Source organism: Pristiophorus japonicus, chromosome 4 (assembly GCF_044704955.1).
Source record: "Pristiophorus japonicus isolate sPriJap1 chromosome 4, sPriJap1.hap1, whole genome shotgun sequence".
Classification (NCBI taxonomy): Eukaryota; Metazoa; Chordata; class Chondrichthyes; family Pristiophoridae; genus Pristiophorus; species Pristiophorus japonicus.
Genome location: NC_091980.1, coordinates 192,875,511 through 192,899,056, shown reverse-complemented (window position 1 = coordinate 192,899,056; position 23,546 = coordinate 192,875,511). Strand labels below are relative to the sequence as shown.

Here is a 23,546-nt window from a genome sequence, read left to right as displayed (position 1 = left end):
CAGATGGATCACTTAACCTGTGGTTTTATTTCTCAATGGAATGTATATTTGTTGAAAAATATGAAATACCTTTAAATGTTCGCTATTGCTCATCTATGGTCATATCTTTTAAGCTAATTTTCCAATGTACCTTAGCCAACACGCCCCTCATATCTATGTAATTGGCTTTATTTAAGTTTAATACTCTAGTTTTGGATTTAAGTGCATCACCCTCGAACGCAATGTGAAATTCTATCATATCATGATCATCTTCCTCAAAAGATATCTTACAATGAGATTACTATGAAACTCCATGGCTTCAGGATCTTACAATTTCACTTAATTAAAAGAGCGGAAAAAAATTAACTTCACTGATTCCCCACCCCCACCCCCAATTCCCCTTTTCCTCCCAAAGGAATTGATGCCTTGTTGGATGCAGTTCCAGAAGCATGAGTTGTCTTCTGACAATTTACACAACTGGCTATTATTCATGTGTGAACCTCAATGTTAACAGGGATTGAACAGGCTGCATCAGTGTAGTCTGATTCTGTCCCAAACAACATTCACATAAGTGCACTTACAGAAGGGCTTGCTGGATAAAGTTCCTGGAGATCCGATTAGTCCTAGAACTAAGCTAACCCATCCTGGCCAAACCACAGATCGAAGAGCCTGCCTATGAGTTACAGACCATTGTGCTCTGGCCTCAATCATGTCATTTAATGAGGAAAACTCATTAACTCCGTACTTTAAAAACACATCATCCATTATTTCAAAAATCAAACATATATATGTGTAATACAGAAGTTTTCTTAATTTGATGCAGGAGAATATAACTTTTGTCTCAAAAACCACTGATGCACAACAATTCATCACAAGATGGTTTCAGGGATTAAAAATACAGTGAGATGAGGAATTCACTTAAATAGTGGTTTACTTTACTTAACCCAGTTATGTAGAGAGTGGAACTTAACTTCTTTGGATTTTTTAGCACGGCTTGATCAAGATTGGACGAAGAGTGCTGGGCGGAGGCTCGTGTGGAGCATAAATGCCGGCATAAACCAATTGGGCTGAATGGCTGTAGACTATGCAATTCTATGTAATAGTTGTAAATGGACAAGGCGCCTAAACAAGATACTATTTTATGCTGGTCAATCTATTATTTACACTGATTACTTTCCAGGTAATCTCTCCCCACTGGAGGTGGGGAAAAGTTATCTATTTGCAATCTGTCCACTTGAAATAAGCCTTCTGAGTGTATTTGAAAGCAAACAATTCAAGTTTCTCTCATTTTATGAAAAACATGTTTTGTAATCCCTCAATTCATTAATGTACTCTTTCTGTGCAAGAAAAAGCTTGCAGAAACAAACAGGATGCAGAATAGCAATTTATGCACAAGTATTGTTGGAAACATATACAACAGGCAGCAAGGGTGTTGCTGTATTTGCACTTTTAAGAGTAGTGATAAGCCAAACTGACTAGTAAATATTAGAATTTCATCAACCTATGAATGACAAATAGTTCTATCTCAATTTCATGATCAGAATAGAAATTAAGGCACAACAATTGGCCTCAATAATCTTGGGTAAGGAAGAACAAAATAAACAGCCATGTTTCCTGCTCGATCATCATACAGCTGAAGGCACATACCCAAGTTCAGGTCATTAATATACATCAAAAAGGACAGTGGTCCTAATATCGACCCCTGGTAGAACGACTGCACACTTCCCTTCAGTCTGAAAACAATTGTTTACCACTACTCTCCACTTTCTGAAAGTAATTATACTTTAAAAGGGAATGGCTGGGTCATGTGGAAGAGCAGTCCAATTTGGGAATTTAGGTTCGGAAGACAAAAAACCTCATGGAATATTGGGTTTTACAGCAAGGGGTATAAAATATGAAATGAAGAATTTATTTAAAACCTTGATCAGACCACAGTTGGAGTTTTGTGTAGTTTTATGCTCCACAGTATTGGAAGAATGTTGAAACAGAAAGGGTACAGTACAGATTCACTAGAACGCTGTCTTGTATGAAGAGATACAAATATTAAAAACGTGAAAAATTGGGGCAGTGTTCATTAAGAGAGGAGACCTAGCGGTGAATAGGTATAGGGAGTGAGAAGCGAGTGTTCAGTTGGAGGGATTTGGCAGCAGGGAGGTCGATCTGGAAGGCAAGTCTTGATTGAGGGATGGGGAATGGGCAGTGGGCCAACCCTCTTCTCGATCTTCCTCGCTGCAGTGCTCCATCTCATGCTCAACAGCTCCCCGCTGGAGTGAAAGTAAACTATAGAACCAGTGGGAGCCTGTTTAACCTTCGTCGCCTCCAGGCTAGATCCAAGACCTGGGTGTCATGGTACATCAGTCATTGAAGGTTGGCATGCAGGTACAGCAGGCGGTTAAGAAAGCAAATGGCATGTTGGCCTTCATAGCGAGGGGATTTGAGTACAGGGGCAGGGAGGTGTTGCTACAGTTGTACAGGGACTTGGTGAGGCTACACCTGGAGTATTGTGTACAGTTTTGGTCTCCTAACTTGAGGAAGGACATTCTTGCTATTGAGGGAGTGCAGCGAAGATTCACCAGACTGATTCCCGGGATGGTGGGACTGACCTATCAAGAAAGACTGGATCAACTGGACTTGTATTCACTGGAGTTCAGAAGAATGAGAGGGGATCTCATAGAAACGTTTAAAATTCTGACGGGTTTAGACAGGTTAGATGCAGGAAAAATGCTCCCAATGTTGTGGAAGTCCAGAACCAGGGGTCACAGTCTAAGGATAAGGGGTAAGCCATTTAGGACCGAGATGAGGAGAAACTTCTTCACCCAGAGAGTGGTGAACCTGTGGAATTCTCTACCACAGAAAGTAGTTGAGGCCAATTCACTAAATATATTCAAAAGGGAGTTAGATGAAGTCCTTACTACTCTGGGGATCAAGGGGTATGGCGAGAAAGCAGGAAGGGGGTACTGAAGTGCATGTTCAGCCATGAACTCATTGAATGGCGGTGCAGGCTAGAAGGGCTGAATGGCCTACTCCTGCACCTATTTTCTATGTTTCGAAGACTGTCCAAGAACTACAGTACGCGGACGACGCTTGCGTCTGCGCACAGAGTCTGAACTCCAAGCCATCGTCAACATCTTCACCGAGGCGTACGAAAGCATGGGCCTTACACTAAAAATCTGTAAGATAAAGGTCCTCCACCAACCTGACCCCACCACACAGCATTGCCCCACGGTCATCAAAATCCACAGCGTGGCCTTGGACAACGTGAACCACTTTCCATAGCTCGGGAGCCTACTATCAGCAAGGGCAGACATCAACGACTAGGTCCAACACCACCTCCAGTACGCCAGCGCAGCCTTCTGTCACCTGAGGAAGAATGTGTTTCGAAGACCAGGACCTCAAATCTGGCACCAAGCTTATGGTCTACAGGGCTGTAGTGATACCCACCCTCCTATATGGCTCAGAGACATGGACCATATACAGTAGACACCACCAACTGCAAAACTCTGCAAATCCACTGGGAGGATAGACGCACCAACGTCAGTGTTCTTGATCAGGCCAACATCCCCAGCATCGAAGCACTGACCACACTCGACCAGTTCCATTGGGCGGGCCTATATTGTCCGCATATCCGACACAAGACCCTCAAAGCAAGCGCTCTACTCTGAACTCCTACACAGCAAGCGATCCCCAGGTGGGCAGAGGAAACGTTTCAAATACACCCTCAAAGCCTCCTTGATAAAGTGCAACATCCCCACCAACACCTGGGATTCTCTGGCCAAAGACCGCCCTAAGTGGAGGAAGAGCATCCAGGAGGGTGCTGAGCACCTAGAGACTAGTCACCTAGAACATGCAGAAAACAAGCACAGGCAGCGGAAGAAGCGTGCAGCAAAGCAAACTCCCCACCCACCTTTTCCTTCAACGACTGTCTGTTCCACTTGTGACAAAGATTGTAATTCCCGCATTGGACTGTACAGTCACCTGAGAACTGAAGCTAATGAAACATTCCCAGGCCTTCAAATATCAAACTGGGCACTAAAGTACTGCATGGGTGAAAATTCTCTCCAGCATGTTCACACAGTTGAGATCCAGAGCTAGACATATTCCTATTGCTAGAATTCTTTGAGGATTTAGGGTGGATAAAGGGGAACTAGTGGATGTAGTGCATTTGGACTTCCAGAAGGCATTTGACAAGGTGCTACATAAAAGCTTACTGCACAAAAGATCACTGGGTTGGGGGCAATAGCATGGATAGAGGATTGGCTAACTAACAGAAAACAGAGTCGGGATAAATGATTAATTCTCGGGTTGGCAATCAGTAACCAGTGGGGTGCCGCAGGGATCAGTGCTGGGACCCCAACTATTTACAATCTATATTAACGACTTGGAGGAAGGGACTGAGTGTAATGTAGCCAAGTTTGCCGACGATACAAAGATAGAAGGAAAAGCAATGTGTGAGGTGGACACAAAAAATCTGCAAAAGGACAGACAGGCTAAGTGAATGGGCAATAATTTGGCAGATGGAGTATAATGTTGGAAAGTGTGAGGTCATGCACTTTGGCAGAAAAAAATTTAAAGAGCAGGTTATTATTTAAATGGAGAAAGATTGCAAAGTGCTGCAGCACAGCAGGACCTGGGGGTACTTGTGCATGAAACACAAACGATTAGTATGCAGGTACAGCAAGTGATAAGGAAGGCCAATGGAATCTTGACCTTTATTGCAAAGGGGATGGAGTATAAAAGCAGGGAAGTCTTGCTACAGCTATACAGGGTATTGGTGAGGCCACACCTGGAATACTGCGTGCAGTTTTGGTTTCCATATTTACAAAAGGATATACTTGCTTTGGAGGCAGTTCAGAGAAGGTTCACAAGGTTGATTCCAGAGATGAGGGGGTTGACTTATGAGGAAAGGTTGAGTAAGTTGGGCCTCTACTCATTGGAATTCAAAAGAATGAGAGGTGATCTTGTCGAAATGTATAAGATTATGAGGGGGCTTGACAAGGTGGATGCAGAGAGGATGTTTCCGCTGATAGGGCAGACTAGAACTAGAGGGTATAATCTTAGAATAAGGGGCCGTCCATTTAAAATTGAGATGAGGAGAAATTTCCTCTGAGGGTTGTAAATCTGTGGAATTCACTGCCTCAGAGAGCTGTGGAAGCTGGGACATTGAATAAATTTAAGACAGAAATAGACAGTTTCTTAAAAGATAAGGGAATAAGGGGTTATGGAGAGCGGGCAGGGAAGTGGACCAGAGTCCATGATTGGATCAGCCATGCTTGTATTAAATGCCAGAGCAGGCTCGAGAGGCCGTATGGCCTTCTCCTGCTCCTATTTCTTATGTTATGTTTTAATTGAAGTGAAGGTGGTGCAGCAAAATCTAGAGTTCTGTTGATGAGTAGAGAAATTAAAATGAGACTTAAAAATGCCCATCACAAATCCAGAGCTAATTATACAAAAGAACATAAGAAATAGGAGCAAGGGGAGGTCAAACAGCCCTTCGAGACTGCTCTGTCGTTCAATAAGATCATGGCTGATCTGATCTTGGCCTCAACTCCACTTTCCTGCCTGTTCCCCATAACCCTAGACTCCCCTATAGTTCAAGAATCTGTCTATCCCAGCCTTGAATATATTCAATGACTCGGCCTCGACAGCTCTCTGGGGTAGAGAATTCCAAAGATTCACACCCCTCAGAGAAGAAAACTAAGCCAAGTTTAGAGGGAAAGCAAAACAGATTAGGACTAAAATGAGATATGAAGCCTGCAGATAAAAGGATTTTATCAACAAAGTTATTCAAAGAAAGAGTACAGTAAATTATTGAAGAGAATGTTATGAGTATGGAGGAATGATATATTAAATGAGTACTTTGCCTTGGCTTTTGCAGGCGTGTGATATTAAAGGATGAAAGAAGGTGGAGCAACTAGGATAATTACAGATCAGGAAGTAGCACTGAAAGAAAATTGGTGGAACTCAAGTGGAAATGACACGGGATCCTTGTGGCATACAGCCTAGAAGGCTCAGAGGAAATAGAGCTCTGCCCACAATATTTCAAACATCCTTGGAAGTTATGCTACTGGAGGGTTGCCACTGTAACACCTCTGTTCCGAAAGAGAAAAATCAGGTAATCATAGACCAGTCAGCATACAATCAGTGGCAGGTAAGGTTCTAGAGTTCATAATTCAGGATACAATGAACTTACTTAAAAAAAAACTGGGTTAATTAAGGGCAGCCAGAATGATTTGTAAATGGCAAAATGGTGTCTTACAAATTTAATAGGATTGTTTGAGGATACAATGGAATGTATTGATAAAGGAAATGCCGTTGATGTTGTGTTCAAAGGGCATTTAAAAGGCTTGCTGATAAAATTGGGGTACATGATATAAAAGCGTGTAGATAAGAAGCTGATTAGAGGCCAGAGGGAAGAGTGACCATAATATGGTGGAATTCTGCATTAGGATGGAGAATGAAACAGTAATTTCAGAGACCATGGTCCAGAACTTAAAGAAGGGTAACTTTGAAGGTATGAGGCGTGAATTGGCTAGGATAGATTGGCGAATGATACTTAGGGGGTTGACTGTGGATGGGCAATGGCAGACATTTAGAGACCGCATGGATGAATTACAACAATTGTACATTCCTGTCTGGCGTAAAAATAAAAAAGGGAAGGTGGCTCAACCGTGGCTATCTAGGGAAATCAGGGATAGTATTAAAGCCAAGGAAGTGGCATACAAATTGGCCAGAAATAGCAGCGAACCTGGGGACTGGGAGAAATTTAGAACTCAGCAGAGGAGGACAAAGGGTTTGATTAGGGCAGGGAAAATGGAGTACGAGAAGAAGCTTGCAGGGAACATTAAGGCGGATTGCAAAAGTTTCTATAGGTATGTAAAGAGAAAAAGGTTGGTGAAGACAAACGTAGGTCCCCTGCAGTCAGAATCAGGGGAAGTCATAACGGGGAACAAAGAAATGGCAGACCAATTGAACAAGTACTTTGGTTCGGTATTCACTAAGGAGGATACAAACAACCTTCCGGATATAAAAGGGGTCAGAGGGTCTAGTAAGGAGGGGGAACTGAGGGAAATCTTTATTAGTCGGGAAATTGTGTTGGGGAAATTGATGGGATTGAAGGCCGATAAATCCCCAGGGCCTGATGGACTGCATCCTAGAGTACTTAAGGAGGTGGCCTTGGAAATAGCGGATGCATTGACAGTCATTTTCCAACATTCCATTGACTCTGGATCAGTTCCTATGGAGTGGAGGGTAGCCAATGTAACCCCACTTTTTAAAAAAGGAGGGAGAGAGAAAACAGGGAATTATAGACCGGTCAGCCTGACCTCAGTAGTGGGTAAAATGATGGAATCAATTATTAAGGATGTCATAGCAGTGCATCTGGAAAATGGTGACATGATAGGTCCAAGTCAGCATGGATTTGTGAAAGGGAAATCATGCTTGACAAATCTTCTGGAATTTTTTGAGGATGTTTCCAGTAAAGTGGACAAAGGAGAACCAGTTGATGTGGTATATTTGGACTTTCAGAAGGCTTTCGACAAGGTCCCACACAAGAGATTAATGTGCAAAGTTAAAGCACATGGGATTGGGGGTAGTGTGCTGACGTGGATTGAGAACTGGTTGTCAGACAGGAAGCAAAGAGTAGGAGTAAACGGGTACTTTTCAGAATGGCAGGCAGTGACTAGTGGAGTGCCGCAAGGTTCTGTGCTGGGGCCCCAGCTGTTTACACTGTACATTAATGATTTAGACGAGGGGATTAAATGCAGTATCTCCAAATTTGCAGATGATACTAAGTTGGGTGGCAGTGTGAGCTGCGAGGAGGATGCTATTAGGCTGCAGAGTGACTTGGATAGGTTAGGTGAGTGGGCAAATGCATGGCAGATGAAGTATAATGTGGATAAATGTGAGGTTATCCACTTTGGTGGTAAAAACAGAGAGACAGACTATTATCTGAATGGTGACAGATTAGGAAAAGGGAAGGTGCAACGAGACCTGGGTGTCATGGTACATCAGTCATTGAAGGTTAGCATGCAGGTACAGCAGGTGGTTAAGAAAGCAAATGGCATGTTGGCCTTCATAGCGAGGAGATTTGAATACAGGGGCAGGGAGGAGTTGCTACAGTTGTACAGGGCCTTGGTGAGGCCACACCTGGAGTATTGTGTACAGTTTTGGTCTCCTAACTTGAGGAAGGACATTCTTGCTATTGAGGGAGTGCAGCGAAGGTTCACCAGACTGATTCCCGGGATGGCGGGACTGACCTATCAAGAAAGATTGGATCAACTGGGCTTGTATTCACTGGAGTTCAGAAGAATGAGAGGGGACCTCATAGAAACGTTTAAAATTCTGACGGGTTGAGACAGGTTAGATGCAGAAAGAATGTTCCCAATGTTGGGGAAGTCCAGAACCAGGGGTCAGTCTGAGGATAAGGGGTAAGCCATTTAGGACCAAGATGAGGAGAAACTTCTTCACCCAGAGAGTGGTGAACCTGTGGAATTCTCTACCACAGAAAGTAGTTGAGGCCAATTCACTAAATATATTCAAAAGGGAGTTAGATGAAGTCCTTACTACTCGGGGGATCAAGGGTTATGGCGAGAAAGCAGGAAGGGGGTACTGAAGTTTCATGTTCAGCCATGAACTCATTGAATGGCGGTGCAGGCTTGAAGGGCTGAATGGCCTGCTCCTGCACCTATTTTCTATGTTTTCTATGTTTAACACAGTAATGGTTTCTGGATCTTTTATGACCTCAAGGGATTTAAACAGTGGTATCCCCTAGGAGTTTGTGGTAGGACCATTTCTCATCTGGACTTGGGTACAGCGGGCACAATATCGACATAAAAATAGAAAAAGTGTAGTTAACTATATAGTCTGAGTTCAGGAGAATTTAGTAGATTGGTCAAATGGACGTCATTAAATTTAACAGAAATCTGAGGCGATACATTTTGGGATGAGGAATAAGGAGAGGACATATACATTAATTGGTAAAAATTTAAACAGTATTATAGGAGCAGAGACACTTCAGATTGTTAAATAAAGAATATGGGATTTTATAAAAGGGGTAAAGAGTACAAAAGCAAGAGAGTTCAGGTCAAACCTATAGAAAACAATGGTCAGACATTCCATTTGGGTACTTTATTTTCGGAAAAATATTTACGCACTGTTGCGGTTGCAGATGAAAATCACGAAGATATCAACAATAAGTGGCTTCAATTACGAGAGGCTGCAGTGGGGTGTTCTATTCACCAAAAAAAAAAGGTCGAGTAGAAAGTTTTTCCTGTTTTAGTTCATCTAAACCCATCAGAATGATAAACACCCGATAGAAATGTTCAGATTGATGGGTTTTAATGAGCTAAAACAGGCAAAACTATAGTTACTGATTCATCAATCAGTAGAAAGAGTGCATAAATTCATCACTAACAAAATAACAAGAGATGTCAGTAGCATTATTTAAAAAAAATGTATTTAGTTGCTCAGTCATGAAATGCCCCACCAGAAACAGCGATGGAAACAGAATCCATAAAAGAGCAATAACACTTTAAAAGGTATGGCAAAAGGGCAGAGAAATGGGACTGCGGATTGCTTTTTCCAGAGGGAGATGGGTCAAATGGCAGCCACCTTTGCTGCAAAAATTGTAGTCTTCTATTTGATAATCCTAACTTTCAAGTGGGATCAACTCGGATTCCACTAATGTGTGGCACAGTACATTGTTGCAATATGTATGACGTTACTTCGATGCTGCAAGGTTCAATTATTCCCCATTGGCCTTGGAACATAGAAGCAACAATTCAAATATATCGGAAATTATGCTGCAACACCGTAGTCTGGCGACAGGCATCTGAAAATGTGGCTAGGCTGTTCGTTCCACTTAGTCAGAAACAAAAAATGCAAAGTGACGAAGTTAACCTGACAATTTTTGAATTTTAACATAACTGGGTGGAGCCAACATTCACTTGAAAGGAATTGGAATCATTTACATATAAAACCAAGGACCCACTAAATTTTAACATATGCACACTGGAATTCAACTGGATTATAATTCTTGAGCATCTTATAGTGTACAACAAAGCCAAGCAAGACTCATTTAACAGCTGCATTACATTCTTCTTGATTTTATATCTCCCACCATAGATGGCGAATGCACTATTTGCAGTGGCTGTTAACATCAACAAACCAATTAAAAACAAAAAAAAAGAATCATAATTAGTGCAGGGAGCAGTGAATGCAATGACCCTAGTTCTGAATTGTGGACTCAGGATGGCTGTTGGAATTTTATATGTCCATTAACCACTTTGCGTTTTAACAATTGCTCCCACGTAATTGTAGATACCCATATGTTAATGACCACAATGAAACTTTATTTTTGGCTAACAGGTGGTTTAACTGGCAAAGCATTAGCAGCCTGTATTTTGGAAATGGAGACATCCACCAATGTGAAGCATCATAGTCACACCCGGAGGACAAGTTAGTCAAGTAGGTGTATAAAAATAAAGAGTAGGCAAAATTCAACTGCAGGCAGCAAACCGCAAACATATTATTGCAGTTGTGAAATCTTTTACTCAAAATGAACTTGCCATCACAAAATTGCTATTAAATATAACGTAGTAATGAAGTGTTATTATTGGTCAGTGAACATCAAACATGCAACTTCACCATTTCTAACATACTCGGGGGCCCCTTCACCACAATTCAGCACTCCTACAACTGTGCTACAGGCGTAATAGGAGTATATTAAGCAATAAATTAGTTTGGTATTGGATAAGCTCCCTTTCAAAATCCAAAATGATAAGTATTCGACTGGTTTTGACTTGCATATCAAATTTCATGCAATTGCTGCCAAGTTATGCTACAGGAGCAAAGTGCAGAAGTAGCTTTGTAAGCGGAAAAAAAAATCGACTAAGTCGCGCCCTCCATTCAGGCTTCAAATTTGAACTTGTAAAAAATTGTAATTTGTTAGTGAAGATCACGATTTGTCATGTAATGCGTAAAGGCAATGCGTCAGAAATGCATATAAGACAAAAAGTTTAAAGGCTTGAGGGTCAAAGTTCACTACATTTTACCAATGTTTATTTGTTTTTTTGTTAAATGTTCTGAATACAATTTTGCTTGAAAAACTTTTTCCTTCCTCTCACAGAACCACATTCTTGTAAAACTCCAGTATGATTATACAATTAGCGATTTTCAAGTTTCAATTTGGAAAATTCCTGCTGTAAATGTAACAGGCACTCAACTTGCTCCCCACTATCATTTTTACACTGGGGAAGTTACAGCCTCCCAAAGAATTAGGTCAGCCTGGAACATTTTCTATTGGAACCCTGAAAAGAAAATGGTACAGAGCAATTCCCAATCACAAGCTACGTAAATGAGAAATCAAATACTCTTGCGTGAAGTCTTTAGGGTACGTCCAATACTGATAACTTTGGAGTATTTTGAATGGAGTTGTGTGTTTCCCTCGCCAACTTCCTGTGTTCAGCAGCTAATTAATCCTCAGTTTTTGCTTCCATTTCATCTGCATCGTCGTCTCCATCAACCTCAGCATTTTCCCGCTCCAGTCGCTCAAGTTGTCTAGCCAGCTCTGTCTCATCGGTATCTGTAACCACCTTGGGCTGTGAAGGCATATAAAATGAACAACTTGTGAAAAATGTCAAGACACTTGGTATAGCTTAAAGATTGCACACAAGCTCCCTTTATAGAACCAAACTTGGAACTGAAAAAGTACATTACATTCCATTTCAGAAGTATTTTTTTTAAAAAAAGGAAAAAATCCAGATCAGTTTAAAATGTAATAATAGAAAATTTTAACTTTTGTATCCGCAAGTTGTTAATTTAAGTATACACATAGAGAACGTTACTATCTATTCTGGTTACTTGCACGCACCTGTCACACGAGTGTCGATAATGAAGAGTTATCACAAATTAGATACAAAGGACTCCCATCCCATAATCAAATTGACTTTTCAATAACTCAGCTGAGGTACAAAATATTGGAGAGTTACATTTCATCAGTTAAAACTAAATATGTCGTATGAGGGCAGATACCCAAATCAATCTGTGCCCCCTTCAGTTATCTTGTGCCATACATTCCACAGCCAGAACTGATTTGGTTCTGACCCTCAATAATTTGAGAGGGGTCCAGGTGGCTGCTCTCATTGCCTTTAGGGAAGTTCCTGCCTTCTACTTAATACTCCTCCTGAATAACACTCCTCCTGAATAAATGAACGAACGACGAGGAATCAAAAGTGCAAACCACTGAAGTGAACAACTCATTAGTGCTCCATCATGGCACCATCAACCTGCCCCTTGTCTAAGCTAGTTGGACCTGGTTTTGCAAAATCAGCCATGTGTTTTTCTTCAAAAAGTATATTTAACTCAGGTACTGCAGCTCTTGGGACAGCATCGTGGTGCTATTTGAAAACAGAGTACTGAGTGGCAGGACACACACACTCAAACCCCCAGGAGCTTCTCTCTTGGATTGCAGGGAGGACACAAGGAATACATTCAAAAGGATTTAATAAAAGATGGAACTGACCTCCATCTGGATATTGAACACTCCCCTTTTCTCCTCGATCCGCTCTTTAATTGCAGACATGGCTTGGTTTAGAACAGAAAGGCCTTCTGTACGCTCAAGTGTTGTAGTAGTCATGACGTATCTCGGAGGAGCTATTAGATTTATCTAGATAGAGAAGCAAAAATTAGCACTGATGAGATTATAAGAGAAAGCTAATATTCAACCAAGTGCAGGAACCGTGAATGAAGATTTCATCAGCCACCATACTCTGTACGAAGAGAGGACTTCCAGAGTTCAAATACACTCTCTATAAAAAGGATGTTTAGCTGACATGGGTCAAGCCAACTTGAAATACAAATAAAGTAGCAATGTATGTGCTATCCATTTCTTCTGAAATTTCATCCAATTGCTGCATGCCATGTTTTACATTACCTGGCAATCTTTTTACTTAGGGCCTCCTGGACCAGGGTCTTCACACAATACCAAATTACATTTAAGAATTTGCTTGTCAGATTACATAAACTTGTGTGTCAATGCTCTTAGCTGAACTGATATTCTTGCATCAATTTTTCCAAGTGTTACGCTGTTGCACCCATATACTAGTTACAAATCTTGTTATCTCAATTTAATTATTTTGACGCTTTTGTCATTGATATTTTCTACTGTGAAGATCAAGGGATTGGTTAAAATTCTGCTAACCTGATCGTCTAATTCCATTCCCCCCCATCCCCAAGAGTAACTGCGCAATTTGTCACATTTCAATAATAGATTAAAATAAATGTAAACATGTTCAAAAATTTCTAATGAACTAACAGTGGCATTACACAGCCACTTGTACATTGCGGCAAAGCTATTTCCATTTCTCAATATAAAAATATTACTATTTAATTTTTCAGGTTGGCGAGCCCAGAAGCAAAAATCCTAGGTTATTCAGAGTAAAGATTTAGCACTCAAAATAGATGCCTAAACCCTATAATATTAGTGCATTTTCAGGTTCCCACCTCCGTTCATTTGATTTAAAAAAAGATAATAAACCAGATTTCCCCATTTAGTAAATAAAATGTTTTCATTTATGGATCATTAACAAACCCATCTATATTCCAACAATGCTATTTGTCTAAACTAGTCACTTTAAAACTACATCGAATTTACAGCCCAATTAATCTGTGCCAGTCAGTGTTTATGCTCCACACAAGCTTCCTACCACCCAACTAAAAGCATATTCTCCTATTCCTTTCTCCTTCATGTACTTATCGAGCTTCCTCTTAAATGTGTCTACGCTATTCACCTCAACTACTCCATGTGGTAGGAAGTGCCATATTTTAATCACTCTCTGGGTAAAGAAGTTTCACCTGAATTCCCTATTGGATTTATTAGTGACTATCTTGTATTTATGGCCTGTTTTGTTTCCAAGTGGAAACATCATCTCTACGTCTACCCTATCAAGCCTTTCATAAGTTTAAGGGCCTCTATAAAGTCACCCCTCAGTTGTCTCTTTTTTAGAGAAAAGAACCCCAGCCTATAGTGCTATGTGATAGTGCTTCACATATTGCAGGGCTCGGAGCACAAACAGCTAATATTAAACAAAGGTCATTGTATGAATAGAATAGGGTTCCATCCTCCCTACATACAAGTCTTGTGCTATAGAAACTTTGCATAGGACTTTGCATTTGTCATGGTAACACTTGGTTAGTGGTAAAGAGCATCTATAGAGGCCACTTCCATACAAATGTAAAATAAAACATAAATTTGCAGGACCTGACAACAAAACAAATTAAGCTTAACAATCTAATTCTGTTCAATTTCCCAAACACAACTAAAAGCTTGCTTGGGCATATTCTGCCTAATCTGTGGTGTGCAAGACAGGCTTTACTGTAACATTGTCAATTTCCATCAGAACTCTCCCCAATACTTTAATGAATTAGACTACTTAGTTTATTACTAAGCAGTCAGACCAGAAGATCCAAGGTCAGCACACCACAAGCTACGCATCAGCCAAGACAAGCGTTAGGGTACTACAATTATGACGTCTTCCACAATCAGCATAGCCTGCTGACATGCACTGCCTTGGTTCACACAAGAAGCATGAGCAGGGCTTTGAAGAGGAGAAACAAGAAACAGGAGAAAATTCCTTTAACAAAAATTCTCCCCGTTTTGCAATATCCATTTCCAGACAATTGCAATATGATTTCAGTTTGCTCTGACAGAACGATAAACATATTTAAGTTTAAAATTATTTATGTCTCCATTCAGCTACTGTTCTATTAGGAGCATGGACCAATTTTGGGTACTATTTCTTCCCTCTGGTGTTGAATGTTAATTATAAAGCACAAAACCCCTCACAAAAACAAAGCAGATAAAAAAACACCGGCAGTTATGAAAGCTTTTAGATAACCGCACCCTTCAAGCTCCAGGCACAAATTAATAACACTGCCTTCAAAAAACATTCAAGACCTTACAAGTCACAAAATGTAGGCAAGTTTCACCAAATAAAGTGCTTTCCAAAACAGTCAAGACCTCACATGTCACTAAATGTATGTGATCAGGTCTTGCTAAAAATATTCAAACAAATTAAATTCCACTCTCCACACAAGTGGGTTAAGCAAAATAAGCCACTTGTGTTGCAGCCGTAATTAACTGCTTGCTTGCAAACTGTACACTTTATGCAAACCACCAGTTCTTGACATCTGTGGTGGAGGTTGCACAATGTATTTAAAAATATCCACCAAGAAAAATATTACATTCCAAGTTGATCAATATTTTCTTACCAACTGAAATTGGTTTATGTAACTTGTTATCGTCATTGCACAATTAATGCTGTACAGTAGTCACAGAACTCTTAAGTCTGTCGAATCTTTTAGTAAAAAAAAATGCTATTAGCCAGATCTCGAGATTCAGATTATGTAAACGTTTTATGATTCAGATTATGTGAACGTTTTGAACAAGTCCCTGGATATATTATGCTTTCCGACTCTTGTAGTAATTTGTTACAATGCAGCATAATGACCATGTTGAGCCACTGCTATTAGAAAATGCTTTGTGGTATGAACAATCCCCAGCACTTACCTTAATGGGCATAATTTCAGTAGAACATTCTAGACCAGCTCTAAGTGCCTCTTTAACAGCATCTATACCTTCGTATCCATAACACGCAACTTCAATATCTGGTTTAAGATAAAAAAATATAATTGAAAAGCTTAAATATGAGGCTTGAAGTAGGAAAACTTAAAGTAAAGAAACTCACTCCATTTAAGAAGCAGCAGCAACTTTTTCCCCCTTCATTCATGGCCAGAATTTATTGCTCAGCCCTAATTGGCCTGGAAAAGGTGGTGGTGAACCGCCTTCTTGAACTGCTGCAGTCTGGGAGGTGAAGATACTCCACAGTGCTGTTAGGGAGGGAGTTCCACAATTTTGACCCAGCGACGATGAAGGAACAGCGATATATTTCAAAGTCAGGATGGTGTATGACTTGGAGGGGGACTTGGAGGGTGATGTTCCCTTGCGCCTGCTGCCCTTGTCCTTCTAGGTGGTAGAGGTTGCAGGTTTGGAAGGTTCTATCGAAGAAGCCTTCGCGGGTTGCTGCAGTGCATCTTGTAGATGGTATACACAGCAACCACGGTGCGCCGGTGGAGGGAGAGAATGGTTAAGGTAGTGGATGGGGTCAAGCTTCGAGTGTTGTTAGAGCTGTACTCATCCAGGCAAGTGGAGAGTGTTCCATCACACTCCTGACTTGTGCCTTGTAGATGGTGGAAAGGCTTTGGGGAGTCAGGGAGTGAGACAGTCGCCACAGAATACCCAGCCTCTGACCTGCTCTTATTGCCACAGTATTTATGTGGCTGGTCCAGTTAAGTTTCAGGTCAATGGCAATCCCAGGATGTTGAACGACACAGAATCTTCCACTTACGTCAACAACTCCAAGGAAGACATTAGAAAACTAGCAGACTGGGCAGTTCAGTGGCAAATTAACTAACAGATAAATGTGAGGTGATGCATTTTGGTAGGAAAAATAGAAAAATCAGCTATACCTTAGAAAATAAGAAACTGAATTGATTAGAAGAGCAAAAGGATCGAGGAATACAGGTGAACAAATCATTAAAAGCAGCATTGTGGGTTAGCAAAGCAATTAAAAATGCTAACAAAGTACTAGGATTCATTTCTAGGAGTATAGAATTTTAAAATAGTGAAGTTATGTTAAACTTGTATAGGACCCTGATCAATGCACAGTTCTGGTTTCCATACTATAAAGATCCCACTAAAAAGCAAGAACTAGCCAGTAATGACACACCATGGATGAATAACCAAATAAAGGCAAAATTGAAACTAAAAGAAAAGGCATACACTAAGTACATAGACAAAGAAGAGGACGACAACAAAAGAGAATATGAAAAGATTAGGAAGAAAGTTTTTTTTTAAACTTGGATGGTCAAGAGAAACTACAAAATTAAATCAAAAGTATTCTATACACATACAAATAAAAGCCAGGAAGGGATAGAATCATTAGGGATACACACGATAAACTCGCAGGTAATGAGAGCGAAATGACATATTAAATAGTTATTTTAGAACAAACGAACATAAGAAATAGGAGTAGGAGTAAGCCATTTCCACTCCACCGCCCACCCCCATTCAATAAGATAATGGCTGATCTACATCAACTCCACTTTCCTGAACTATTCCCATATCCCTTGATTTTCTGATCAAAAAAAATCTATCGATCTGTCTTAAATATACAGAACAACTGAGGCTCCAAAGATTCACCACCCACTAAGTGAAGGAATTTCGCATCAGTCCTAAATGGCTGACCCCTCATTCTGAGACTGTGACCCCTGATTCAGCCTGCCTGCATCTACCCGGTCAAGCCCTGTAAGAATTTTGTATGTTTCAATGAGATGACCCTTCATTCTTCTAAACTGTAGTCTATTCAATCTCTCCTCATAGGACAATCCCTCCATCCCAGGAATCAGTCCGGTGAACCTTCGTATATCCATCCTTAGGTAAGGAGACCAAAACCGTACATAATATTCCAGGTGTGGTCTTATCAGAGCCCTATATAATTACCGGGCCCTGGAACATCATGGGCCACCCTGACCTGCGAGAGAACACCACTGCACGTCAGGAGTATAAAGAGCTGGAGCATGCCACTGCAGCTTACAGCGTGAGCTGCTCCAAGTGTGCACCAGCTTCAAGGTAGGCGACTGGGTGACGTCATCAGGATCCCGGTCGTCGTTTGGAGCATGAGCAGGAGCATCGGCTGGGCCCTGGTAAAGCAGAGGAGCATGGAAGGTCTTGGGAGACTTTGCAACGAATGATCAGGGCGGAGGAGTGATGAGGGATCGTGGCTGAGATTTGGTGGGTGATCGTGGTGGAGTTTCGGCGAATGTTTGATGTGGCGGGAGATCGTGGTGGAGGTGCGGCGAGAGTTTTTGTGGCAGAGGAGTGGTGAGAGATCATGGAGGAGGTCTGGCGAATGAGGGTACGGGGCCCAGAAGAGCCGAGGGGCAGCACGGGCCGGCCCACACTGCGATCTGGTGCACGGACAGAGTGTGCACACATAATAGGTCTCCAGTCGTTCTGGTTAACCCTTGCCACTGGATAACGGCCTAGCTCTGTCGAGCCCGTGTGGTGGCTGATGTGCAACGGTCACCACACATTAAAAAAATCCACGCACAGGCATCTTCCACCCCCTCAATTGGAGTTCAGGACTGGAACATCGGATCCTTCATTGAAACATCTGTGAACTCATGTGGCAGCAAGTCATCCTTGATCGAGGAACCGCCTATGATATAATTGCAGCAAGACGTCTTTACTCTTGCACCCAAATCCTCTTGTAATAAAGGCCAAAATACCATTTGCTTTCTTAATTGAGTGCTGTACTTGCATGTTAATTTTGTGATTTGTGCACAAGAACAGCCAGGTCCCTCTGAACACCAACATTTCCCAATCTCTCACCATTTAAAAAAATACTCTGCTTTTCTATTATTCCTACCAAAGTGGATAACTTCATATTTCTCTGCAGTATATTTCATTTGCCATGTTCTTGCCCACTTACTTAGCCTGTCTATATCCCCTTGAAGCCTCTTTGCATGCTCCTCACAAATTACATTCCCATCTAGCTTTGCACTTTGTCGCGGTATTTACCAGGGAGACTAACATGCTGAACATGACAATAGAAGAGATCAAAAAATGTTAAGATATTTAAGATAAAGAGGAGAGATAATTAAAATATCAAACTTAAAACTTTTGGTCCGGATGGATTGTGTCCACGTATATTAAAAGTTGGGGAGAAGAGACATCAGAGGCATTATTACACACATACATATATATTCATTCAAAAGGGGAATGGTGCCAGAGGAGTGGCAGACAGCTAATGTGATTCCTATATGTAAACGGGGAGATAGAACAGACAAGGTTACCATAGACCAATTAGCTTAATGTTGGTGGTAGGAAAGATAATGGAATCCTTACTCAAAGATGTAATAGGAAAACATCTAGAAACTGAAAATATAAAATAGTAGTCAGCACGGATTTCAAAACGGAAGGCCATGCTTGACCAACCTTATTGAATTCTTTGAAGCAACAGAGAGGTAGATAAGGATAATGCAGTAGACGCAATATAGCAATGTATTTAAATTTCCAAAAGGCCTTCGCTAAGGTACCGCATAGTAGATTCATTAAGATCAGAACATGAGGAGTCAAGGGACAAGTAGCAGAATGGATAGCAAGCTGGCTGCAAAACAGAAAACAGAAAGCAAGGGTTAAAGGTAATTACTCAGTCTGGCAAAAGATGTGAAGTGGCGTTCCACAGGGATCGGTGCTGGGACCACTGTTGTTCACCATTTACATAAACCAGTTGGACTCAGGAATTGGAAGTATAATTCCAAAATTTGTGAACGGCACCAAATTAGGGAGTGTAGTTATACAGAGAAGGACTGAAACAAAATACAGTAAGACATTAATAAACGTGCAGAGTGGGTGGGTAATTGGCAAATGAACTTCAATATCGATAAGTGCGATGTGTTACATGAAGAATAGAATTAAAAAGCAGAGAAGGCATGTTAAACTTGTATAGAACCTCGGTTAGACCACACTGAACACTTCTGGTCTCCATATTATAAAAAAGGACGTAGAGGCACTAGAGAAGGTGCAAAAAAGATTTACTAGAATGATACCAGACTGAGAGGTTATAGCTATCAGGAAAGATTGAACAGGCTGGGGTTCTTTTCTCTAGAAAAAAGACTGAGGGGTAACCTGATAGGGTAGGCCTAGGAAAAAATGATTCCACCTGCAGGAGACCAGAACTAGGGGTCATAAATGGCCTCCTTCTGTGCCATAAATTTCTATGATGCAAGATAGTCACTAATAAATCCAATAGGGAATTCAAGAGAAACCTCTTAACCCAGAGAGTGGCGAGAATGTGGAACTCGCTAGCACAAGGAGTAGTTGAAGCCACTGGCATAGATGTATTTAAGGGGAAGCTAAACACACGACGGAGAAAGGAATAAGATATATTGAAGGGTTTATATGAAGAAGTGCGAGAGCAGGCTTGTGCGGAGCAGAAACATCGGCATGGACCCGTTGAGTCGAATGGCCTGTTTGTGTTGTAAACACTAATAAAAAAGGACATTGAAGTGCAAGCAAGATTTACAAGGACAGTACCAGAACTGAGATGTTACATCTATTAGGGAAAGATTGAACAGGTTGGGGCTTTTTTCTTTAGAAAAGTGAAGACTAAGAGTTCTTTAAAATTATGAATGGGTTAGACAGAGTAGATGTGGAGAGAATGTTTCCACTTATGGGAGAATCCAAAACTAGGGGTCATAAATACAAGATAGTTACTAATAAATCCAATAGGGAAATAAGGAGCTATTTCTTTACTTGAGAGTGGTTAGAACGTGGAACTCACCACCACAGGAAGTGTTTGAGGCAAACAGCTTAGATGTTTTCAAAAAGAAACTAGGTAAGTATATGAGAAAAGAGAATAGAAAGATATGCTGAAAGGCTGAAATGACACACACACGCAACCCTTCTGTTCATGTACAGAGGCACTCCCAGTGGGGAAAAAAAACAGAATCTTCCGTGAGAAGAAAAACCTGACCTGACCAAAATGACCGAAGCAGCAATAAACAGACTCATTTGTGACCCAGATAAAGTAAACAGCATTAAGAATTTCATTAAGTTCAAGAAAATTAGCATAACCAACAGTTATAGGACCAAATCCGCACCAGCATAAAAATCAAGTTTAAAAAAAACTCTACTGACTTTGGCAGTTATGATAGGTGAGGATTACAACTCTGGAAAAAAGGACAGAAGTAGTCTGTGAACTAAGAATTGGGGATGGAGGAAAAGGAGAACAGCAGTTTGAAAATCAGTTCAAATTGCATGTGAACCTAAAATGTGTTGACTCATCCAGTTTGGTTACAAACCTTAATACTTGACCACAAGCATGATCATTTTATTTACTATTACAATTATATGGGAAATTAACTTGTTACATTTTGAAATAAAAAGGCATTTGATTTATTAACAGTGGGCACTAAACTTTCCAGAAACAGCGTGAATTCTGAACAAATCCAAAAGTGTGTACATGTAGTTGACAGGGAACATAGAAGCCCTCTCTTCACATCCCTCCCCACCCCACCCCCATCCCATCAGTCAACATAGCCTTGCAATAATCAGTGTCCAAGCTCAAAGGAAGAACGTCCAACTTGGGTGAGATACTGAAGAACCAGTGGTTCTCTGGAAAGTTAACCCCCAAAAAGGGGTGAGGGAAGGAGGGAATGCTGGTATATATCATCTGAATACCGAACTGTGTTCTACTATGGTTGGTGGATAGTTAATGGATCACATTCATTTGTTTAATCAATCAACCAATGCAAACCCAAAACAAATGACTGATGAGCTTAAATTAATTCCCAGTCCCCCAATGCAATACAGAATTACAATAGACACACCTGCCCGGATTTTAACAGCCTGTGGAGTGAGACGTCGTCTGATATTTTCAAGTAACACACCCCGCTCTTCTTCCGTCAAGTCAAGACTGTCCAGAATGGTAGAGTCTCTGTGGGGAAGAGAAAAAAATATCATTTGCAGAGTAAATAAGTCAATGCAAGACTGTTCCCTTCACAGCAAGTACAGACAGTTGGATGATCTAACCTTAGTTTTGAGAGAGCAAGTGAGAGAGAGACAGGAAGGTGAAGAGGTGATTAATATGCCCATTACCCAGAGAGCTTCTGTGGTGAGGCAGCAAATTTATCCAGGGAGTAGCTGAGCCATACAGATCAGGAGATCTTTGGATAAATCCTCAGTCTGCTGTGAATTAACTGATCTCAGCTGGGTGGTGGTAGAAAGTGTTACAACTGCTCTCAGTGCTGCTGGTTTTTTTGGGGGGGGGGCGCGCAACCAACCATGGTTGCTGCTCCTGATCACGATCCAGTGATCCTGCTGGAATTACATGCGCAAATAGGATCGGTCCTAGCTGTGATGCATCTCTGGTGTAAATGCATGCCAACAGTCACCATCAAGGATTGTATGTAAAAGATAGCTTCTTGAAGGCGTTGTGTTGAATGGTGTCAAGGGTGAGTTATCTTCGCAACACAATTGATTTTTGTAGAATAATGAATACGTTCAATAACAATGACTGGCAATGTAAGTTATCTTAAACAAGGAAACAACAGAAAGACTTGCAGATATACAATCCCAGTGTTTCAAGTTTACTTTTAAGTGCAAAGTCTCTTAAGGAGGCAGCCATTTTGCACACAGCCAGATTCCACAACAGGCTCAGAACCTACTGATTAGCACATTACGTAAACTGACAGGCAAGAAGCAAATAAACACAAAGTAAAAGGTCCTATAGGAGAACATAAGGACAGGAATAGGCCATTCAGCCTCTCGAGCCTGTTCCGACATTCAATTAGATCATGGTTGATCTGTAGCTCAAATCCATTTACTTGCATTTTGTTTGCACTGCATATTAATTAATGGTGGCTGATTTGCTAAAGTAATAGTTTTAGGCTAAGGGTGGTATTGAACCTCATTCTTTTCTCTGTGAATTTGAAAATATTAAAAAAGGAAAAAATAACTTCATTCAAAATTCTATGGAATGGACTACACAGAAAAGTTGAAATAAAAAAGGTATGAATTCAGATCTAGCATTTCAACAAGCCCCAGCATTAAAAGCTCAGAAAAATCTGTAAATTGATAAAATACGCACTTAAAAAAAGCCGGCATTTATTGCCCAGTGTAGGCATCGGCTCCCCAAGGATTGTTGGACATTACATTTTAATATTTCTCACTGCAGAAAAGCTGGAAGCCTTTTGTGGGAGGGGCCCAGGTACTTTTCCATGTTGTACTTGAATTCCACACCTGATGGGCGGGGGTGGTCTGGGAAGTTACAATGGCCAGGATAAGGTAACATCACAGGTAATGGGCAAAGATGGAGGGTACATTGTTAAGCAATGTGAACTCATCAGTTAGATCAGATATGAACTGATCAGTGATCAAGCCATTATCTGGATGAGATAACCGAGAGGCGGGAAACCAGAATAGAAAGCCATTAAGCCCAGACTGGTTGGAAGCGAAACCCCATACCGGCCATCAGTGGAATACCCAGAAGCCACTCAAAACAGGAAGCCTCGAAACAAGGACAATCTTTATTCGGCCTGAAAGGGCAAACAGTTTTTGGATATAAAAAGGGGCCGTGTGGCCACATATCTCTCTCTTGCTTCGCCTCTACAAGAACCGAGCATACCGTGTGGGACAGAGAGAAGAAACCAGAAGAAACAAGTTTTCACCGAAAAGCAACAAGTAAGCCAACGAATCGGTGAACATCATCCCTGCCCACGCATCGATCACAGACACTGAGAGGTGTACTGGGTTCTCCCAACTAAGCCTTAGTAAGGGTTTTAGTGGGGAGGTTTTGCTGCAGGGACCATAGGGGTATGCCCAGCCGGTCGGTACAGATTCAAGGGTATACTGTGGATCCGAGCAGAGGATTTAAGATGTTGGGTACTTTGCGATAGGGGCGGTTTAGACACGCCAGTGTATTGTATTATACCACATCGTCACTGTG

The 23,546-nt window shown here is 41.2% G+C and overlaps 1 protein-coding gene and 1 long non-coding RNA gene across 2 annotated transcripts in view; one reads left to right on the top strand and one right to left on the bottom strand.

Annotated features, from left to right (window-relative positions):
- The first annotated feature begins 5,857 nt into the window (after positions 1–5,857).
- LOC139263218 (uncharacterized) lies at positions 5,858–18,310 on the top strand. The gene is made up of 3 exons (XR_011593066.1): positions 5,858–6,091; positions 10,345–10,443; positions 17,417–18,310. It is a non-coding gene; the product is annotated as an uncharacterized lncRNA (long non-coding RNA).
- The window catches only part of eif2s1b (eukaryotic translation initiation factor 2, subunit 1 alpha b), a 31,743-nt gene continuing 17,287 nt past the window's right edge, over positions 9,091–23,546 (bottom strand). The window contains exons 5-8 of the mRNA XM_070878967.1: positions 21,430–21,536; positions 15,545–15,642; positions 12,500–12,643; positions 9,091–11,576 (exon numbers count right to left, since the gene is read on the bottom strand). Of these exons, the coding sequence (XP_070735068.1) occupies positions 11,451–11,576; positions 12,500–12,643; positions 15,545–15,642; positions 21,430–21,536 (475 nt within the window). The 3' untranslated portion in view covers positions 9,091–11,450. The remainder of the gene's footprint in view (positions 11,577–12,499; positions 12,644–15,544; positions 15,643–21,429; positions 21,537–23,546) is intronic.